Consider the following 20,953-nt stretch of genomic DNA (forward strand, 5'->3'; position numbering starts at 1 on the left):
GCAAATGGAGACAGCTGTTTTTGACAACCACTTGATGATAATAATAACAATAATAATACTAATAACCCACATCCCGCTCAGGACTGCATCCAAGACAGTGAAATAAGGACAGTACAGATCATTTAGATTAATTATACAATTGTTTTATTGTAGGGTGAGGAAAATAACAAGAATAATTGTTAAAGAAAAGATGTCACATAATCTGAAACCACTCCAGAGAATTATTGCTGTAGTGGCAGTACTATCTATGTGTCTTAAATAAAAATGTCTTTTCACTGTTCTCTTATATGAAGAATTATGACACGAATCTTACTGTACTACACTGTCAATTCAGAGAGTGCCTATTAAATTACATTTGAAATATGTCTCTTTTCTCTCTGTCCTGCAATGAGTCCTTATGTGCCAAACATTTGGGTACAAACTGTTCTAATGCCTTTTATTCACTGCCAGTGGTATTTACTGAACCTATGGTTGGTTAGCATCTATGTCTACTTCACAATTAGAAAAAGAGAGAAACAGTGGTCTACAGCCCAACCATCATACCTTCACCACCACCTGATTCAGTTATCAGTGCTTAATTTCATTGCTTCATTAACCACTAGGCTAACCAGCTCAGTGCCTTTTTATCACATCTGATCCCTTATTCATTGCTCATTTAATCTCTGGTATATATGCTCCCTGATTTAAGGGTCCTGTATATGACCTCATGTACATTTGTAATTCATGGATGTGAAATAATGTTGTGTGTGAGTCTGTGACAAATTATCTATAGCAGCTGGCACAGAGTCAATGTGTATTTTCCATAAACTACAAACCCTGCATAAAGTGGAGCAGTGAATGTGGTGTGGAATGTATACAAATGGGTTAGTGTGTCATTAGAGATACTGTAGAAGGACAGATCACCAGCAGCCCAGTCTAGATACACTCCCACTCTGGAAGAGTGGTGAGAGGAAGAGACTTCTGCAGTTATCTTATTATTATGCCAGAAACTGAATCTATCACTCTCGCAGAAAACACTGAACGACTTGTTGTCCATCCCAATGTAGCCTTCATCCCTACCAGTGCTCTTGTATGTAACGCCTATAAACACAATTGGTCCAGTCCATTCCACTTCAAAGTAACAGCGTTCAGTCAGAGCCTCTTTACACAAGACCTGAACACAGACCTTAAATCTCTCGGGATGATCAGGGTATGGTTGCTCTTCTAGCGTTCCTGTCACTCTCTTGTTTTCCTCAGACAGAGAGAGGAGTCTGTGTGCTGTATTCTGGTCCAGTGTGAGCTGACAGGCATCTGTAGGCAATATAATTGTAGTATCATCATAGTGAATAATTACTGGCGCTATTACATTAATACTGCAGAAGTTCAGATTTAAGGCTGGAGAGAGACACAATGAAGGAGTTACAGTCAGAGAACATTTGTTTCTAACCACACAATATCAAAAGATAGGTGTTCTGTTCATACGCTCAGATGCTATTAGGTATAACACATATATCCCCCCTCCCTCTCTCCCCCTATTCAGCATTTGCCTTATGTGTCTACTGGTCTGATCAGCTTATCATTTAGTCATGGGATTCACGTGTACTCTCTTAAATTAAGTACTCCTGCTTTCATTGAGGTTTTTCTTTTTGTGAAGTTTTGCCACTGTTCTTTACTTGTAGGCCTGACCTAGCTGTATAAATCCTGTGAGTGAGAATTCTAGATTGATTTCTGCTATCATTGTCCTGCTTCCAGGGCTTTGTAGCCCTGTCTGTTTGCTCCTGTGTCAATGCTGTAGTCAGTTTTAGAAAAGTAAAAGTTGCATTGTAATCATTCATGAATCCAGTCTCCCATGACCATATTGACATTAGGACATCATGTAGATTTTTTTTATTGTATTTTATTTGCATTTCAACATTGTACTTGTTTTGCGTCACTTCTTAAGTTGATGTTCAGTTTATATATCTGATTATCTGGACCTGTTTTCTACCATAACATATCATACCATAACATTGTCCATACAATTTTATTTCACAAAATGACAAAAGGAATGACAATCAGACTTACATTTCCTCAGTCCATGTTTCATCCTACACCCTCCAGAATGGCCCAGGCTGTAGAGAAATAAGAATAGACAGATTGAATTAGAGGTGTAGAGTATGAGCTACACTGTATCAGTGGGAGAGCTCAACTCACTCCAGTTTCTCCAGTTTACAGTGTGGGTCCTCTAGTAGCGCAGAGAGCAGATTTACTCCTCTGTCTCCCAGGTGATTGTAGCTAAGATCTACTTCTCTCAGTTTTGAGGGATTGGATCTCAGAGCTGAGGCCAAAGAAGCACAACTTTCCTCTGTGATTAGACAGCCTGAAAGCCTGCAGAGACAATCAGACAGCAGCTTAATGTCTAGAATGGACACTCAAGGAGGTGTGATGATGGTTGGTGTGATGATGTTCATAGAGCAGAAATATAAAAGGAGTAAGGAGGGCTGTGATAAGTGATTTAGGTAGGTGAAAAGTTAAATGTTTATGTGCTATACATAACATCAAAATAAACATTACACATTCAACTAAAAGATTTCTTTTATTTGTGATAATGCCTACCCCAGTTTCTCCAGTTTACAGTTTGGGTCCTCCAGTCCAGCAGAGAGTAGTTTCACTCCTGAGTCCTCCAGTTCATTGTCTCTCAGCTGCAGCCCGCTCAGTTTTGAGTGTGGAGACCTCAGGACTGAGGCCAGATCTTCACAACAGGCTTGTGGGAGACTACATGCATTCAGCCTGTGGAGAAGGAGAGAGACAAAATTACACACACACACACACACACACACACACACATGCACACACACACAGGCAAAGCTCAGCTTGATAAGTTTTCAAGCTCAGAAAAACAGTTAAATTGAATTTAAGAGTGACAGTCAAATGGATGAATGCATGATACATGATAATGTCTCCTTTTAGTGTTTTATCCTCTCTCTGACACTTATATTCAGAGAAGCATATTTGGGAGAATAAACAGGCTGTTGCTTGTTTTTATGACTTAAGCTAAACATTTCTGTGTGACGTTCCCATTGGAGCAAGCTTCAGATTTTCATGAGTTTCAGATTTTGCCCAAAAGCTTGTAAAGTTTTTTTTTTTTTTCTTTACAAGCCTCGGAGATCCGTACTACATAAATTAACTAAGTAAGTGATTCAGCAAACTTCTTGTATTCTTCAAGGCTGTTTTATTATTTTATTATTATCTTTGTTGTACCGAACAGCCAATAACCTGTAGAGATGAGAGAATATCTGTTATGGATTAAGTTAACAAGTTATCTTAACAAGAATATGAAATTGGTTAAATTCCATGAAGTCAAGTAAAAGTCCAGAGAACAACTAAATATGTGGTGCAAACTTAAAATATGATGTAGAACTGAATTTAAAAAAGGTAACTCAACTACGGAGTTCAGAATTGGTTTGAAATAACTGATTCAAAATAAAATTAGCTAAACTAGATATTCTGTTGGGACTGAATGGAAATTAAGTTACCTCAACTAAATTAAGATCTGATTAACTCATCTAGAGAACTGAATTGGAACTGAATGGTGACAATGTTAAGTAAACTTAAGTATCTCAGCAGAGCTGAATTAATATCAACTGTGTACAACTAGAAAAAGTTATTTAACTGAATTATGGCAAAGCTAACTCAATTTAAGAATTCAAATTCATGTGAAAAAATGTTATCGGTGTAACCTATTTGTCTTCTCTAAGGCAATCCAGACACTATTTCACAGTGCACTCACCTTAGTTTCTGTAGTTTACAGTGTGGACTCATCAGCCCAACAAAGAGCAGCTTAAGTCCTGTCAGGTTGTTATAGCTGAGATCCAGCTCTCTCAGTGGTGAGTTCTCTGACTGGAGAACTGAGGCCACAGATCGACAGGCTTCTGATGTGAGATTGCAGCAAGCCAGTCTGTGAAGGACGTTTACATATTTAATAATAATTAATACAATCTAGTTGTTAGGTATTTGGTAGATGTCTTGGCATTTGTGTGTGTGTGTGTGTGTGTGTGTGTGTGTGTGTGTGTGTGTGTCCTTTTACCGCAGTTTATACAGTTTACAGTTTGGATTCATCATGCCAGCACAGAGCTGTTTCACTCCTAAATCTGTCAGGTTGTTATAGCTGAGATCCAGCTCTCTCAGGGGTGAGTTCACTGACTTTAGAGCTGAGGCCACAGTTACACAGGATTCAGATGACAGGTTACAGCCGGCCAGTCTGTAAAGGAAATTTTCTTTTAATTAAATTCCTGTCCAAAACAATTTAAATACCAAAATTGTCAATGTAAGCCACATACAGAATAGAAATCCTTGTCTTTTCTTCTCTCCTCACCTCAGTCTCTGTAGTTTACGGTTTGAACTTATTAGTAACTTCACTTCTGAATCTGTCAGATTATTGTAGCTGAGATCCAGATCTCGCAGGGGTGAGTTCACTGACTTGAGAGCTGAGGCCACTATTACACAGGATTCAGATGAGAGTTCACAACTAGCCAGTCTGTAAAGAAACATTAGGACATTAGTACCATAAAATCAGAAGTTGTGACATACAACCATGAAAAAACAAGCAGCTGTGCATCTGAATTATTCTGCCTATTAACAAGGTAAGGACTAATTGTTGTGTTCTAACACCATGCAGAGGGCACAAAAGTGTTCTTTGGATATAAAGCTTAAACATGCAATTTTATTCTGAAATCTGCTCCACAGTGTGCAGTGTATCACCACCAAAATGCCTCAGATGTCTGTTCATAATGACACTGAAAATGTTGCATTTCACAACGGCCTTACTTAATATGCATTAGATTTGGTTTCCCACTGCACAGACTCTACATAAACACACAAGAAATGATTCATGTTATTTTTGTCATACAATTAGAACTCTTTTAAATCAAAAGAAAAAAAACATTATTTAAAATTTATGATGAAGTCTTGGGTGGGGCTGGACCAGTGTGTCACAGCCTGCACCTCATTTTGGACTTTTGTTTTGAAATGTCTTGTGCCCCTGTTCCATGTGTCTCCGCCTTTTCACCTGATTCTGTTTTTCCGTTTATTAACCTCGTTGTACCCTGTTAATTTGAACCAATCACGTTTTCCCCAGTTTAGTTCTCCTTTTGTATTTAAGCCCTTGTGTTTGACTTATCCTTTGTCTATCGTTGTTTGTGTTTGTATACACTCTGTTTGGCTGCGCCTTTTTGTTGCTGGTCTTTGTTCCCATTTGCACCTGTTTATTTATCCACATTTTGTAAGTCCTCCTTTTTGATACCACCATCACCGTGTCTTGCGCTTGGGTCCTGCACCACATCCCAGCCTCACAGTGTCAGTCTGTAAGTAAGTGAGGCTGCACCACATTGGGCCAGATATAAAATGACTTACTGAACAAGGCCAGATCTGTGATATTCAAAGTGATGCTGGGCTGATTCTGTCCCTTGCTTGCACCAAATACTCTAAACAAACTGCAACAGCCTTTGTCTGCCGTGCATCTGGTCTTCAGTTCTTGACCAGTGTAGGGGTCGCCAGGCCCGTAGACCATACTACCCATAATTCCCTGCTTGACCCCATGGGTAATCTGAACCCATCATCTCAGCTTTCACTGTAATGGTATTGGATACAGCAATGGAGCCAGATACCAGACACAGTGATGATGCAATTTTCGCCATAAAACCGAGGAACAATCCAAAATCTCTCTCCAGCTCTTCAATTCTCCAACTCTCTCTAGCAGCAGGTGTCTCTAGCAGGTGTTCCTGCCTGAATAAAGAGACACCATTACTCTCTGGCTTTGGATCCCTCTGGTGAATGATCCTATCTGGATAAAGATTTCTCTGCCGAAGAAAAGAGCAAAGAAACAACGAAGCAAGATATTTGTATGGCCAAAGTTTTAATGTACTTTCTCTCACGCAGTTGTGACTTTAACTTCAACCAGCTGATTACACTGTAACACACACAGTATTCGACAGAAGAAAAGGCGACCGGATCCCTTTTTATTTCTTAAAACGTCGATGAACTAAATCAAGAACCCTTTGAGATCATCGGGCGAGCGACCGAGTCCCGAAGATCTTCAAGCGACAAGGAAAAGAACTTCTCCCTGGACCTGCACATGGTCATCAGGCCGACAAAGACACACTTTAGTCTTAAGGTTATATGCAGTTAACGTGAAGGAAGTGTTATTTTAATTCTTTTATGATTTAAATGTACACATTGTATTTCGTGCACAATGCGGTTTTTAGCTGCTTGTTATTTTCTTTCGTTTTCAACTTCTAAAGGTTAGATGTTGCATGCGTTCTTTATCTCTCTAACTCCCTTTGTCTTATTGCGCACCTCCAACATAGGGATTACAGTGTGATTAGTGTAGTGTTGATTATGTTAATAAATAGTATCTTCGAAATAAACTGTTGTCCTGTCTGTTTCTGCCGCAGTATTTACTGAATGCCAACCTCTGCCATCAAAGTACTCCCAATTACCTTCATCAACCTGTTCATGAGTGTTACGGATTTAGTAGTGTAATTGTAATACATCAGTACTGCAATACTCTCTAAGACTGTATCACAGTGTTACAGCTAGCTTATTCCATTAATCTTAGTAGTTTAATTATAAAATATTGAACATCAAAATTAATGGTTAATAACTTTAACCATTAATTTTCTTCGGGCAATAGCCTGTGATGTGTAAACTTTGGAATGAGCAGTAAGAAGCTCTCCTTTTTTCTTTTTTTGGCCATCAGACCATAAGCCGTTCTCACACGGTTTTTGAGCTAAATGATCTTTTTAAGAGAATTGGTTTTCAGCACACTACTTTCCCTCATGATATTTTTTTTTTTTTTACTTTTATTGTTTTTTTTCTAGTGACTTTATTCATTTTTTAAAAAATGATTTAGATCATATTTCTAAAATTAGACTGCCTAGCACATGCATGCAGCATTTGAGCATTTGTGACATTTCCCTTTTCACCTAAATAAATAGTCCCAACAGCAGCGTTTCTGTGAATGTTACTTGAAGCAAAATTCATGTCATAGTGAATTTTGTAGCAAGACAAAGTGGAGAATGGTATATTCATGCACTCACACACAAAGAAAACACTTACATATTTTTAGTGGTTATGGTATATGGACATGTGATTTACACAAATCTGCTGATGTCAATCCCCTCTCCAGACTTTGGGAGGGGATAGGACAGTCAAAGCTTCCTAGCCAGAGGAGAGTGTTCAAATTGAAGGATCTTTAATAGGATATTAGAAAGCATGCATCTCCTTAGTGTTACATATGTATAGCATGTATAGTTGCCTACATATTGCTACTCCCCTGCATCTACCGTACAAGGAGCCCTTAGAAAGAACTTCATAAAAAAAAAGGTTAACTGACTTCCCAAAACTTCACTCAATTTTTAACAATGAAAAGTTGTTTTTATTTGAAATTTTTCGTTTCTATTTTATTTTGTTACTGAAGAACCGTTATGTTAAAACAGCAGAGGTAATCCCGTCACATTGATTAGAACAGCTTCAATAACTTAATTATCCTACATAGAATTCTACAGTGCTCATTCTTAACTTCACAGATAGATGGTTTTATTTACCAGATCTAGTATGTCACTGGCTAATAGTGATCACTGGCAGTTTATAGATGTGTACATAGATATCCTAGTTCTTACCCGACTGTGTTTAGTTTACAGTGTTGATCCTTTAGCCCCGCAGAGAGCAGCTTCACTCCTGAATCCTGCAGGTCATTTTCCCTCAGTTCTAATTCTCTCAGGTTAGAGTGGGGAGATCTCAGCACTGAGGCTAGATCTACACAGCAGGTCTCTGTGAGATGACACTTCTTAAGCCTGGTAATAAAAGAAAAGACACCACAGACAGACACACACACATACACACACAAACCAAAGCTTAATACTCAAGTGTCAATTGACGTCATCTAGTTAACAGGCCTCTTAACTATTCAGCCGTTTGAGTCTTTTTGCAAGACATTAGGGCTCATTGTCCAACTGCATGTATCAGAAGTGCAAAATTCAGAGAGGCAAACCCAGATGTAAAGCTACCATCATTACAAAAAGAAACAACAAGCATTTTGTTGATAAGGTATTCCTATATGATTATATATCTATATATAAACCCTATTATATATTATATCTATATTCCTGACCTGGCTGTGGATTATGTCTATAATATCAGAGGAGACATGTGGTAGTCTATGCTCTCCCTTGTCAGCATGTCACCTAGAACCACTGATTCGCATGTGGACTGGTAGACTTTCAGCAGTTATGTGCGGTGAGGTCAGTGGCTGGGTAGGAGGCAGGCATTCACAAATCCAAATTACATCCTTCTGTGCTCTCTAATGTTTTATAACAATCTGATCTAACTGCCACAGAATTCTAGAATGCTGTGCCCCCCTGGCTGAGCTACATTCCAAATCAAAATCTAAATAAAAAATATTGTCAACAGCCTTGCCAGAAGGGAAATGTTAAAGTATCATACCACAGGATTAAAATGATCGCATTTTGAGGAAAATGATTGTATGTGAGTCATAACCAAGAGAACAAATAGGCGTAAATGTGTAATTTCAGAAAACAAGTGTTGAGACGAACGACTTTTTGAAATACAATAATTATTTTACATCTACCAATGCTGACTGTCAAAGTGTATATGAAGTACATTTTTTCTTGTTTTATGGTTTTTGATAGCTGTGAAGTGACTAAGTAACACCATTGCCTTTCCCTAGCACTCCCAAACTATTGTGGATTTCATTGCAGTCACTACAAACAACAGTTATGTGATACTATTCATAAATATTGTTGAGACATTACCTGAAAAGAGGAACACAAGTCATTTTTGCAGGTAATCCAGTTTATTACAATTCTGAAGACGTATGATGGTTGACATTAATAATTTCGCTCTGAAGTGTAGCTAAGTTGCTCAAATTCAAATAAGCACTCCCACCATAAGCAGTTCCTTTCCCTGTCTGTTGATTTCACCTGAAGCTACACAATACAAATGCGCAACCTCCAAAATTCACAACGTTAAGTGCAATCCCGAAAAACGCAGAGCCTACCCTACCCATTGAAAAAGTAGGTGGGTTTGTGTGCTATTGAGTGTTTCGCTCTTAGACGTTTAAGAACTTAAGGACAAGGACATAAAAATATTATTAAAAATGCGTTATAAGACAGCATACTTGTAACTAGAGGGAGACTTTGATATGTTGTTATGAATTTGTTGTATGGTTATTTTGCTTAAATTATCATAGGGTACGCACTGCCTACCCTGACCGCACATGCCTGACCTTCAGACAACTAAGGGTCCAATGCATTAGCTTGATACACAAAATGAACTTGGATTGCTGTCTTAAATGTCTCTCTCTCTCTAAATGCAGTAACAATGCATCAAAATTTGGGGACTTTTAAATTCTCTTTAACACAATCACATTAATTCTTTTCCTCATCACACTAGATCTGAAAATAGTTGCATCATGTATAAATTAGATATGTGAAAATTTTCAGTGGTCACTCCATTTCTACAGGGCCTTTCATTTATAAGCTGCCTCCTGATATTGCTCCATATAACTTTAATACTGGCTTAGATGCCGAACCACCTTCTATTGCATTGTTTTGGTAACTACAAGTACAAATTGTCCTAATTATTCCAATGTTTGCGATCCATTGACTTACATCAATACCTATAAATCAACTGGACAGGACAATAGCAATCATTGTTTTTTGTATCTCAGAGCTTCCATGACTGCCATTCCACTCTCTCATATTTTCAGTTTAATGTTTCTCTCAGGTAGAATTCCCTGTTGATGGAAAGCTGCTCATGTAATTCACCCGCATAAAGGAGGTGTTCACACTTACTTCACTGAAATTATTGGCCTATTTCTGTCTGTGTTGGCAGAAATATCAGAACTTTAAGTGAACTTATAGTTGCCTTCGTTGAACCGAATAACACACTGTACTACAGTCACAGGAGTCGGGGTTTAGATCAGAATACAACACTATTACAGGTGCAACCTTGGTAATAGACAATATCATAAATGCTCTGTATGAAAAACATTGTGTCACATTCTTTGTCAACTGATCGAAAGCATCTGACACAGTTGTCCATTTAATTTTGCTCAGTAAATTGTCTTCCACTGCATGACCTTTGCAAAGGAGAACTCAATTTTTTGCTGCTGATAGTATTAAAACACACACACAGACACACAGACACACACACACACACACACACACACACACGCAAACATAATACTCACCCTAGTTTCTGTAATTTACATTTTGGACTCAATAGTGCAGCACAGAGCAGTTTCACTCCGGAATCTCTCAAGCTATTGTAGCTGAGATCCAGCTCCCTCAGGGATGAGTTCACTGACTGTAAAGTTGAGGCCATTGTTTCACAAGATTCAGATGACAGATTGCAGCCAGCCAGTCTATATATGTACAAAAAAACCTTGCATGGTTAATAAAACATTTCAGTTTTCTTATTTGTAAAGTGCAGTAAACAGTAAGGGTCATGTTTTACTGGGAAAACTTCAGAATATTTGAATATTGAGTGAAATGGCATATGTTCAACAAAAGAAAGACCCATCAGTTTTTCCCGAATACCATTTTTTGGGCTCGGAAGCTTCAGTAGTAATCAAAAGCAAATATTCAGTGTTGGAGGGGTGTTAATTAAAGACATTCATTTTTAAGTATTTAGTTATTCTGTTACAACTAGTTCACCTTGACCTTCTCTCCCCTGTAAGGACATAATTTAAATGGTTCCATCACCATGTGTTCAGCATTTTGTCCTCCCTTTAACAGCCAAGGTGAACTGAAGCTTTATGTTCACTGCTGTGAGTGAGAGGGATGTCAGGTGCCCTAGCTGAGATAGTATATACCATAAAACTTCCAATAATAGCCAAGTCTCCAATAAACGCAGGTTTCTTATAATCGCTGGTATGCGTGACCCTTTCAGTGAAATAAACGTCTGCCTCAAATAAATGCTGAGGAAAATGATACCAGTATTCATTTTTCATGACTATAAAATGAAAGATCAGTGAATTAAAATGCTTACAGTGGTCTTTTTTTTCTTTTTTTTCTGTGGCTAAAAACAAAATAACACTTGTTTTGAAAATGTGGCCCTATTGTTTCTCCACACTATGAAAAGCAACGCACATGGGTTAAAAAAAAGTGAAGTTGTTTTACTGGATTCAGTTTGCCTTATGCATGTTCATCTATTCACGAATTAGAATAAGCATAAACGATCAAGTCAAGCAGTCTTTCGGATCATAGCAGCCTGAATTCACAGTGATACTGCTATTTAGACTGTGCTCTCCCATCATAGGTTGCAAAGACAATGTTGAGCTTAGTTTATTAATGATTCCTGTTTCAGCTGCTACCAAAGAGTGCTTTATAATATTTCTTAAGTAAGCTGCTTTGGAAAAAAAAAAAAAAAAAAAAAAACATTGTGAATTTTCCTGGTCAGTTCAGCTACCAATAACATGCAGAGGCCTGAGGGCTTTAGTTGAAATAAACACAGGTCTCTCATTATCACAGAGTCTTCAATAAACATCTGTAAAGCTAAGTAATCAAAGAAAATAAATGTCTTGGTGTTTATTGGAAGTTTTACATTATTTCCACATTTTAACAGTGCAATTAAAACATATAAATATAGTACTAGAATGTGCTGACAAAATGTATCTTGCAGTTCGCCCCTATTGATTGCCTACATTTAGCAAAAAAAAAAAAAAAAGAATATCTGAATCCCAAAACTGAAAACCGAATACCTAGCCAACAAACGAATATCCAAATAGTCGATTATTTGGGGCAAGCCCTACAGTGTTCCCTACATTTTTCACTGTATTTGTTTACACATAACCAAAAATGTTGGTTTGTTGACAGTCTCTGATTTATATCAAAGGTTCCAGCCAGTGCATAACCCATAAGGCCTGCACATTCTGTATTCTTACTTTGAAATCTGACCACTACAGGATATAGTCTGTAGAGGACAGCATGATAGTTATTACATCTATAGACCTGATTTGCACATCATTACCACTGTTTTTGAAGACCTCACAGATTGCTCAAGCAGCCCATGTTGATGCCAGTACTACATTTAATCTTGTCAGATCACTTATGACTTCTCATACACACCCTTCATCATAACCGCATATACATTGAAGTGCCATTGTAGAAAGTGCTAAAAACACATAATAAAACTGTTAATGATTCATACCTGAAATTCTAGAGGCTATTTTCTTATGAGATAAATGCTGATTCAGACCTTGATGTTTTTAATTTGGAGGACAGTTCTCCCTTTACTGCCATAAGACATGCAACGTTTGTGTCAGTGCAGCAGAGTAACAATAAATGACTGTATTACTTTTGTTTCTTTTTTTTGGCGATTTCACTATAATCTCTGTGGAAATGTTGAAATATGAATAGGCCATAGACATATGAATATGGATTCTACTGCTCTGTAAGGTCACCTTAATAGCTGACATCACGTAGCAACAAAACATTTGAGACCAAGCACTAGTCTCACAAATGTCATATGCAGCAATGACCATACACTGACAATTATAACAGGCCATGTTTTGGTGTACTGTCAGAGACATGAAGGCAGCATATGTCATGTTGTCACAAACAGTGAACACTCCATGCATGCACACAGACATGGACACAGACACAAAGATGCATTCACACACAAACACACACACACTACTCACCCAAATATCTGTAATTTACAGTTTTGACTCATCAGTGCAGTGCAGAGTATCTTCACTCCTGAATCTGTCAGGTTATTGTAACTGAGATCCAGTTCTCTCAGAGGTGAGTTCACTGACTTGAGAGCTGCAGCCACAGTTACACAGGATTCAGACAATAAATTAGAGCCAGATAGTCTGGAGGGAGAAGTTCACAACAAAATGACAACATGATTACAACGTACTGCAAAGTAATTTACACAACATTAACAAAACATTATTATGATACACTGACAATAGGATTACTTTTACAATATGTGGAACCTGTACCAGGGCTATTTTAGTATGATTATCATAAATAAATCTACAAATGCATATATAACATTTAAAATGGTAGTTTTAAACCTCAACTTTAGGAACTCTGTGATCTCTAATATATGTCCAACCTGGCCTTCCTGCAACTCCTCACTACAGGTAGCAGCCTCTGCTGACCCACTGCTGAAGTTTTGTACATCTTCAGATCAAACTCATCCAGTACCTCTTCTGATATCAGCAACATATAGGCCAGAGCTGAACACTGGTCTGGTCTCAGCTCTTTCTCTGAGAAAATTCCTGATCTGAAGGAGGTCTGGATTTCCTCCACTAGAGAGTTGTCACTCAGCTCATTGAGACAGTGGAAGAGATTGATGATCCTCTGAGATGATGATTCCTCTCTGATCTTAACCTTGACATACTTAATTGTCTTTGATGTGCTGTGTTCTCTCATTTCTGAGTAGCTTCTTGTCATGAGGTCTTGAAGGAGAGTCTGACCAGTGTCAACTGAAAGGCCAAGAAGGAAGCGGAGGAAAAGATCTAAGTGACCATTTTTACTCTGCAGGGCTTTGTCCACTGCACTTTGGTTAAGGTCAGACAGCAGTGATCCATATATATACCCATGCTCCTCTGTGTTGAAAACATTTCTGTTCTCATTTACACATGTAACATGTGCGTACACTGCAGCAAGATGCTCTTGAATGCTTAAATGTAAAAAGCAGAAAACCCTCTCCCTGTACAATCCCAGCTCCTCTCTAAAGATCTCTGTGCACACTGAAGAGTACTCTGAAGCTTTACTCACATCAATGCCACATTCTCTCAGGTCCTCTTCATAGAATATCAGATTACCCTTCTCCAGCTGTTGGAAAGCCAGTTTTCCCAGTTTTAGAATCATCTCTTTGTCTGACTGAGACAGCTTCTTTGGGTTTACCACTGTGGCACTGTGATATTTCTTATTCTTCAGACTGATCTGAATGAGCAGGAAGTGTGTGTACATCTCAGTCAGAGTTTTGGGGATTTCACTGTTGCCTGCATCACTCATCATATTCTCAAGCACAGCGGCTGAAAGCCAACAGAAGACTGGTATATGACACATGATGTGGAGGCTCCTCGATGACTTGATGTGTGTGATGATTCTGTTGGCCAGGCTCTGATCACTGATTCTCTTCCTGAAGTACTCCTCCTTCTGAGGGTCTCTGAACCCACGGATCTCTGTGACTTGGTGGATATATTGAGAAGGGATCTGATTGGCTGCTGCTGGTCGAGAGGTTATCCAGAGGAGAGCAGAGGGAAGCAGATTCCCCTTGATGAGGTTTGTCAGCAGCACATCCACTGAGGTTATCTTTGTCACATCACAGCAAAGCTCATTGTTCTGGAAATCTAGAGGAAGTCTACACTCATCCAAACCATCAAAGACAAAAAGGAATTTAAGTTTTTCATCCTTAAGGTTTTTTATCTCTTTCAGTTCTGGAGCGTAGTGATGAAGTAGCTGGATGAGACTGTAGTTCTCTTTCTTCAGATTAAGATCCCTGAAAGGTAGAGGGACTATGACCATGATATCTTGATTGGCTTTTCCTTCAGCCCAGTCAAGAATGAACTTCTGCACAGAGACAGTCTTTCCAATTCCAGCTATCCCTTTCGTTAGCACCGTTCTGATTCGTTTTCCTTGACTTGGGACTGTATCAAATATGTCATTGTATTTTATTGGAGTGTCTTGTGTGGTTTGTCTGCTGGATGTCATCTCAATCTGTCTGACCTCATGTTCATTATTGACCTCTCTGCTTCCACCCTCTGTAAAGTAGAGCTCTGTGTAGATCTCATTCAGAAATATCAGATGTCCTTGTTGTGAAATTCCTTCTGATATATGTTGAAATTTCTTTAGCAGGTTTGCTTTAATAACATCTGTGACCGTTCTAAGAGAAACACCTGAATAACCAAAGAATCATGTAATAATAATACATACTGAATCATGAAACAAGAAATGCAATTATATAGAATTTAATTTCAGTTGTGCAAATATCATAGATGAATAAAATTTGTCAAGTGATTTATGCAAGCACAATGTTACCCATATCCAGGAAGTTGAAGGTAATCCTTAGAGCTCCCTCTTCTCCAAAGCTCTCCAACATCTTTTCAACTACTTTACTAATATTAAGATCTTCCAGTCTTTCTGACCCTAAACAATCTGGAAAATCCTCATCCAGTCTGCATTTAAAGATTTTGAATTCTTTTTTCATGTTTTCAGCAGTAAGCTTTAGAAAGCTTGAAGTGTCTGGTACATTAGAGATCTACAACAAGTAAAGAGAGATGTAACTTAACTTGTGAACAGTGAGCAGTGAATCTGACCTCTGCATTTAACCCATCCATACACACCATTAGTGAACACACACAACCACTAGGCGCAGGAGCAGTGGGCAGCACACCTGCACCCTGGGGGCAGTTGATAGTTAAGTGCCTTGCCCAAGGGTACTTCAGCTATGGATGTTTTCCCACCAGTCCTGGACATCGAACCAGTGACCTTTTGGTTACAAGTCCTAACCTCTAACCATTAGGCCACAGACTGTATTTTACAGCAAAATTCCTCTCTGGTAAGAATGACATGAATATCTAAGGTGAACACTCACCTCTGTGTAGAATTTACTGTGGTTTTTGTGTCCCTCCACTGCACAAACCTTACAGAGGTGTTTCTGGTCAGTCTTACAGAACACCTCCAGAGCTCTGTGGTGCTGCTGACAGAGTCTCTGCTCCAGGTCTCCAGTCACCTCCACCAGTGTGTGTCTCTGCAGTGCTGGTATTGTGTAGTGAAGTCTAACATGGTTCTCACAGAGGGAGGCAGGGCAGGTCAGACAGGACTTCACAGCTCTCAGCTTCATCCCAGTGCAGAAATCACAGGCCACATCTCCAGGTCCAGTGTAGCAGTGGTCTGGATTAACATGACTGAACTCTGCCTGCTGGACTTGTACTAATTCAGACAAATCCCACATACAGATGCACTGTCTGCAGTATCTGTGTCCACTGGGAATGGAGACTAGATCCTTGAAATTCTCCTTACACATGTCACACTGGAGGAGATCCTCTGTCAGCCCAGAAGCCATTTTCTTACTGTTTGTACACAAAGGAGTAGGTGCCATGAATTATAAAAATATCACACATCAGCTTTTGGTGATCTGCTTTAATTTATTTATTTGTTTTAAAAAATATTTTCACTCAAAGGATTTTCATCAAATATCTTTAGAGGCAGCAACTGTTTTTCTAGATAGCATATATTGCTGTGATTCTTTTAACTTAGTTAAAAACATTGTCTAACAGCTGAACTGATTTCACGATTATTGTGGACAATCTGCCATGAGGAGAGTCCTAGGAACAGCGAGAAGGCACCATTAGGGCACAAAGTCATCAAAGTATGACAAATCATTACAATGACACTACGATGAAAATAATACAGTAAATCATTTACTGGGCATACACCACAGCACTGGAATCTGATCTTAGACTGAAGTAGATACATGTGCAATGAATAATATGTATTTTGGTAGACACTCAGTAGCAAAAATATTTGCTTATTTCAATTCTAGAATGTGAGTCATGAAAACATCTGCAAATTTAGGAAATTATTAAACAAGACAATGGAACATGACAAATGAAAAAAGTAAGAAAATCCAAGACTTCATCCAAACCTTTCAGAATCAGTGTGATGTTGACTGAAGGTAATGCCATGAACGATAGAGGCATCACTCTTCACTGACACACAGGTAGGTGTGGGTGACTCTGCTCTCTTTCTTTGAGCACTGCAAATACAGTATAGATGGAACATGATTTCATTTGAGCTTATATTATTGTTATGTTGATCTATTTTAACCAGATAATAATACAAATTATTCGAATTTTGTCTTCACATTAATATCTCTGATGTCAAGTGTCATGAATAACTAAGTGATCAACAGTAATCATTGCTCACCATCTGTTAATCTAAATACAATCGTTGTGAATAATTTAGAGTAAAAGTTGCAAACTAAGAGTGTCACTTGCTTGTTAAGGAACAGAATTAATTTGAATCAATATATCAATGATTGTTTAAAAGAAATGTATACCAGTATTATGTTGTAATGAACAGTGATTTTTAAACTTGTTTGGGAACAATCTAAAAGTTTATTTAAATTTGATCATTTTTACCAACTTTAGCAGATTTCTTACCTCTTACAGTCTGTGTTTCTGTTCCCAAGATCAGTAACTCCCTCGTCACGCTCTTCGGAGGAATGCCTATTAGTAGACGATCCCCTCTCTTTACTTTCCACAGGGAGACACAGGTTGGATATTTCTATCTTTTTGTCCTCTTCAGAAAGATTCATTTTAAACACAGTGTCCTCTCCCTTACCTTCTTTAAAATGGCTCATTGTGGAGCCTGAAATATCTGTGAAAGAAGGAATCCAGGTGTGAACAGGTTTGCATGTGGACAGACGGGCACACACACACATACACACACACACACACACACACACACACACACAGAGCTTGAATTTCTTGTCTGACGACTCCCCTGAGGTGACAGTGTCTTGTGATGTCTCTGTTCTAAAGATACTGTTGAGTGTTTCACATGAAGATCGAAGTACTTCTTCATTTTATATCATCTCTACAGATAAATGCTCAGCTTGACATCACACAATATTTCAAGCAACATATTTCTAAATTCATATCACTTCATATCACTAAAACATGGAAATTCTGAAATATGAAAGTAACTACTAAACAATGTCCTGGACAAGAAGACAAAAAGACAATGAAATAAGTGAAACAAGTTTTGCTCATCAAAAACACATTGACAAAAGCAGAACTGCAGAAGACAAGCGATCTAACATTAACAGTGATTACAGTTTTAAAGCTTTTTGTTTAAATTTAAGTGTTTTGAACTCCTCTCTATATCTAAAGAGAATTGTCTCAAGATTTGACGTTTTACTTACATTTGCCTTCTCTTAGCTTTTCTTCTCAGTAAATGGTGACGTAGTTTTCTTTAACTTTCATTTTCACAGGCTTCACTTTTGTGTGACATCAGTAAGACGGTGAGTCGCATAGTCCAATTTAGTGAAACTAGAAACGCTAACACTGAATCCAGATAAGAAATCAGAGTGATCAGACCAGTGTATGAGACATCATTGTTGTTTGGAGGATATAATGAGAATTTTTATGTCTTCCCCTGCACACCATCAGCCCGTTCAACACACATTCCAAACCTCAAGACTTCTTCATGAAGGTCACGTGTTTTCTTGTTATCCTCACCTTCCATACACTATACATGTCAGGGCTTATTGTTTTTGTGATTTGCACTGACATAGGAGCACTGTGTGCTCATGAACTCTTAAACCACCCCGGATGATTCTGCCTTTGACTTAGTTGTTTATTCACAGTCAAGCCTACAGAAACTTCCTGTTGTGACATGTTGAGGAACCTATGATGCAACATTTTAAAGAGCTTAAACCTATTAGGGCTCCTTATTAAGAGACATTTTGAAGACACTCATACACAGGGTGCACTATGTGGAAAAAATCAGAGTGGGAGGAGGTGTTTTTGAAATTCATGAAAATAAATCACGAACGACAGTGGGCCTATATACAGTAGATTATGAACCCAGTTAGGCTATTTCTTGCAGCTGTTAAAGCAACATTTATAGAATAATTATGAACTTTAATAAAACAATTTCAGAACTTGAACTTAACCACTGCATTTGCAGAAATATTTTAATCCATTTTTTAAAAATTTAATTCATCAAGTAGCCTAGCGCGACATTTTCACTCTCATGCCTTGTCCATTCCTCATGTGGACACACAGGGGCTGCGTTCATACACAACAAAACAAAATAAGAAATAGACTATTTGTGCTTGGTAACATTCTGAAAAGCCACGCATGGATCAAGGCCAATGGGTCATCACGTTGCCGCCGTGTCATCTCTATTGCCACAGGAGCCCAAGTGCTGACAGCGATGGTTCATTTCTGATTTCATTGTCGTTTGCACTATAGACTGTTCTCACACTGAGGCACTTTACTTAGGTATATTTTAAAATATTTCTGTTTTAGGTATTTTATCATTGCCGAAACCTTGTATGTCCAAAATCATTACTTTTCAGGAAATGAAAAAAAGAGGTGAGTTTAAGATAACAGAACACTGCATTATAAAAGTTAGTGTTGTGCCTTTATACTTGCAGATACTTGCATTTGTCATTACATTATTAATATTTTACCAAAAATAAAGCTCAAATTGAGTTACGTGGTTTTCGACCAGTGAACGTCGAGAGATATATCTCTTATGACTATTAAGGAAATTCACCATAAATAAACTTTCAATACTGACTAAATAAATAAATAAGCTGAGAAATACTTAATAATCACATTTCAGCCTTCTTGAATGTGGTTGTATTTGGCACCTTTCAAATATACTTTTTCCCAAGTGATTCCAAATAAATCTAATTTAGTTGTTCTTGGAATGATGGAATGTTTCCATGTTTCCATGACTTGTGTTGAAGTAAATATGAAAACATCAAATGACATCATTTTACTTAGATCCAGAAGTAAAGAGCCTCATTGTTTCTTTGTGGAAAAAAAGCTGTAGAGATAGTTAGGTTTACAAATTTAATAAGACATTTTTAATGTGTGGGACATTTAATCTGTCAATAAAGACAAATGGGATATTATTAAAACTGTTTTGTACCCACGCATTGTTATGTTTGTGACCAGCATATGGCAGAAGTATCAGTAAATGTATTTTTCATTCGTTTTTGTGATAACTGGGTCCTAATGGTTGCTACCATTCATTATATGACCCAAAATACCTGAGATGAGCAAGCCTAGCATATCCTTATCTTTAAAAGACACAGCTGAACTTTCAGTTGTTGCTTCAGTACGCATTGGAAGCATTTCTTACCTTGAGCAGAAAATATCTCTGCAATGCCACCTTTTGTTGGACATATTTCTGGAGGAGAAAATGACTCCAAAGCACCACTTTCTTAAGTACTACCCAGAATCAACAAAAGTGTATCGACCAGTTGTGGGATTATGGACAATATGCTTCAAAGCTAAAGAGAAACTCTTCAAATGTATTGTTTGACACACTGGAAACATCAAAAACATTTTGTAGTCTATTTCAATAAAACAGAAAATGCAATTACACCAGACTTGTCTGTCACAAAGGTCTGCTTGATGTCTTGCATGCCAACATACAGAAGGCCAAAAAGGAAACATCATAAAGTCAAACAACTGTCCAGTTATGTAACTCTCTGCTTTACCATAGGAGATATTACACTATTTTCATGATTTTGGCCCATGCTTCCTTAGGAGGTGTTCCAAACTTCCAGGAAATCATTTGAACTGGCATTTTGCAAAACAAATTCACATTATTAGAAAAAATTGTATAACTTCTGGTATGGTGAGCATATGAGAGCCTATCAGCTAGAGAGCACTGGGGATGTGACTTTTGTCTGTCAGCAGGGCCATAATGATATGCTCCCATGAACAGTGTACAATGTTTATGGAAGGCACATAGTGAAGTAGAAGCAATGTATATATCCTACCTTTTGAGTGAGACAAATAATTTGTTTGTGGTTGGCTATGTGATGAGGAATAAGTCCAGTTTTGTTGAAAATAGAGTTAAGAATAAATTTGACAGGACAGCAAAAAATACAGAGATAAATGATGGAAAACAGGGTATATATTGCATAGAATATATAAATAGATATAATATTTTGGTAATAAAACAATCCTTTGATGTAACTGGAGACATAACCTACAGTAGATATATCATGAGTGTAAATAATTCTTCCCTGTTTTCTCAACTGACAAAATAACACACAAAAACAATCAAATGATCTCTACCTCAGCTTTAGTTATTCTTACTTTATATGCCTCTGATGAAAACAATATAAGTGTGCCACAGTCATTTGTATGTGGTGGCAGACAAGCCTTAATTACAAGATAAAGAATTACAGAATAAAACTC

The 20,953-nt window shown here is 37.9% G+C and overlaps 1 protein-coding gene across 1 annotated transcript; it reads right to left on the bottom strand.

The window, feature by feature from the left end:
* Positions 1–766: 766 nt before the first annotated feature.
* LOC115806374 (NACHT, LRR and PYD domains-containing protein 12-like) lies at positions 767–16,065 on the bottom strand. Its single transcript, XM_030767048.1, has 13 exons — positions 15,595–16,065; positions 15,039–15,258; positions 13,105–14,896; positions 12,683–12,856; positions 10,229–10,402; positions 7,647–7,811; positions 4,334–4,456; positions 4,046–4,219; positions 3,749–3,916; positions 2,575–2,748; positions 2,173–2,346; positions 2,044–2,090; positions 767–1,290 (listed from the first exon to the last, which is right to left on the bottom strand). Exons 1-13 carry the CDS (start codon positions 16,063–16,065, stop codon positions 767–769), a joined length of 4,380 nt encoding a protein of 1,459 aa, XP_030622908.1.
* Between the last annotated feature and the right edge of the window lie 4,888 nt (positions 16,066–20,953).

The sequence above is a fragment of the Chanos chanos genome, chromosome 3, assembly GCF_902362185.1.
Source record: "Chanos chanos chromosome 3, fChaCha1.1, whole genome shotgun sequence".
Taxonomy (NCBI): Eukaryota; Metazoa; Chordata; class Actinopteri; order Gonorynchiformes; family Chanidae; genus Chanos; species Chanos chanos.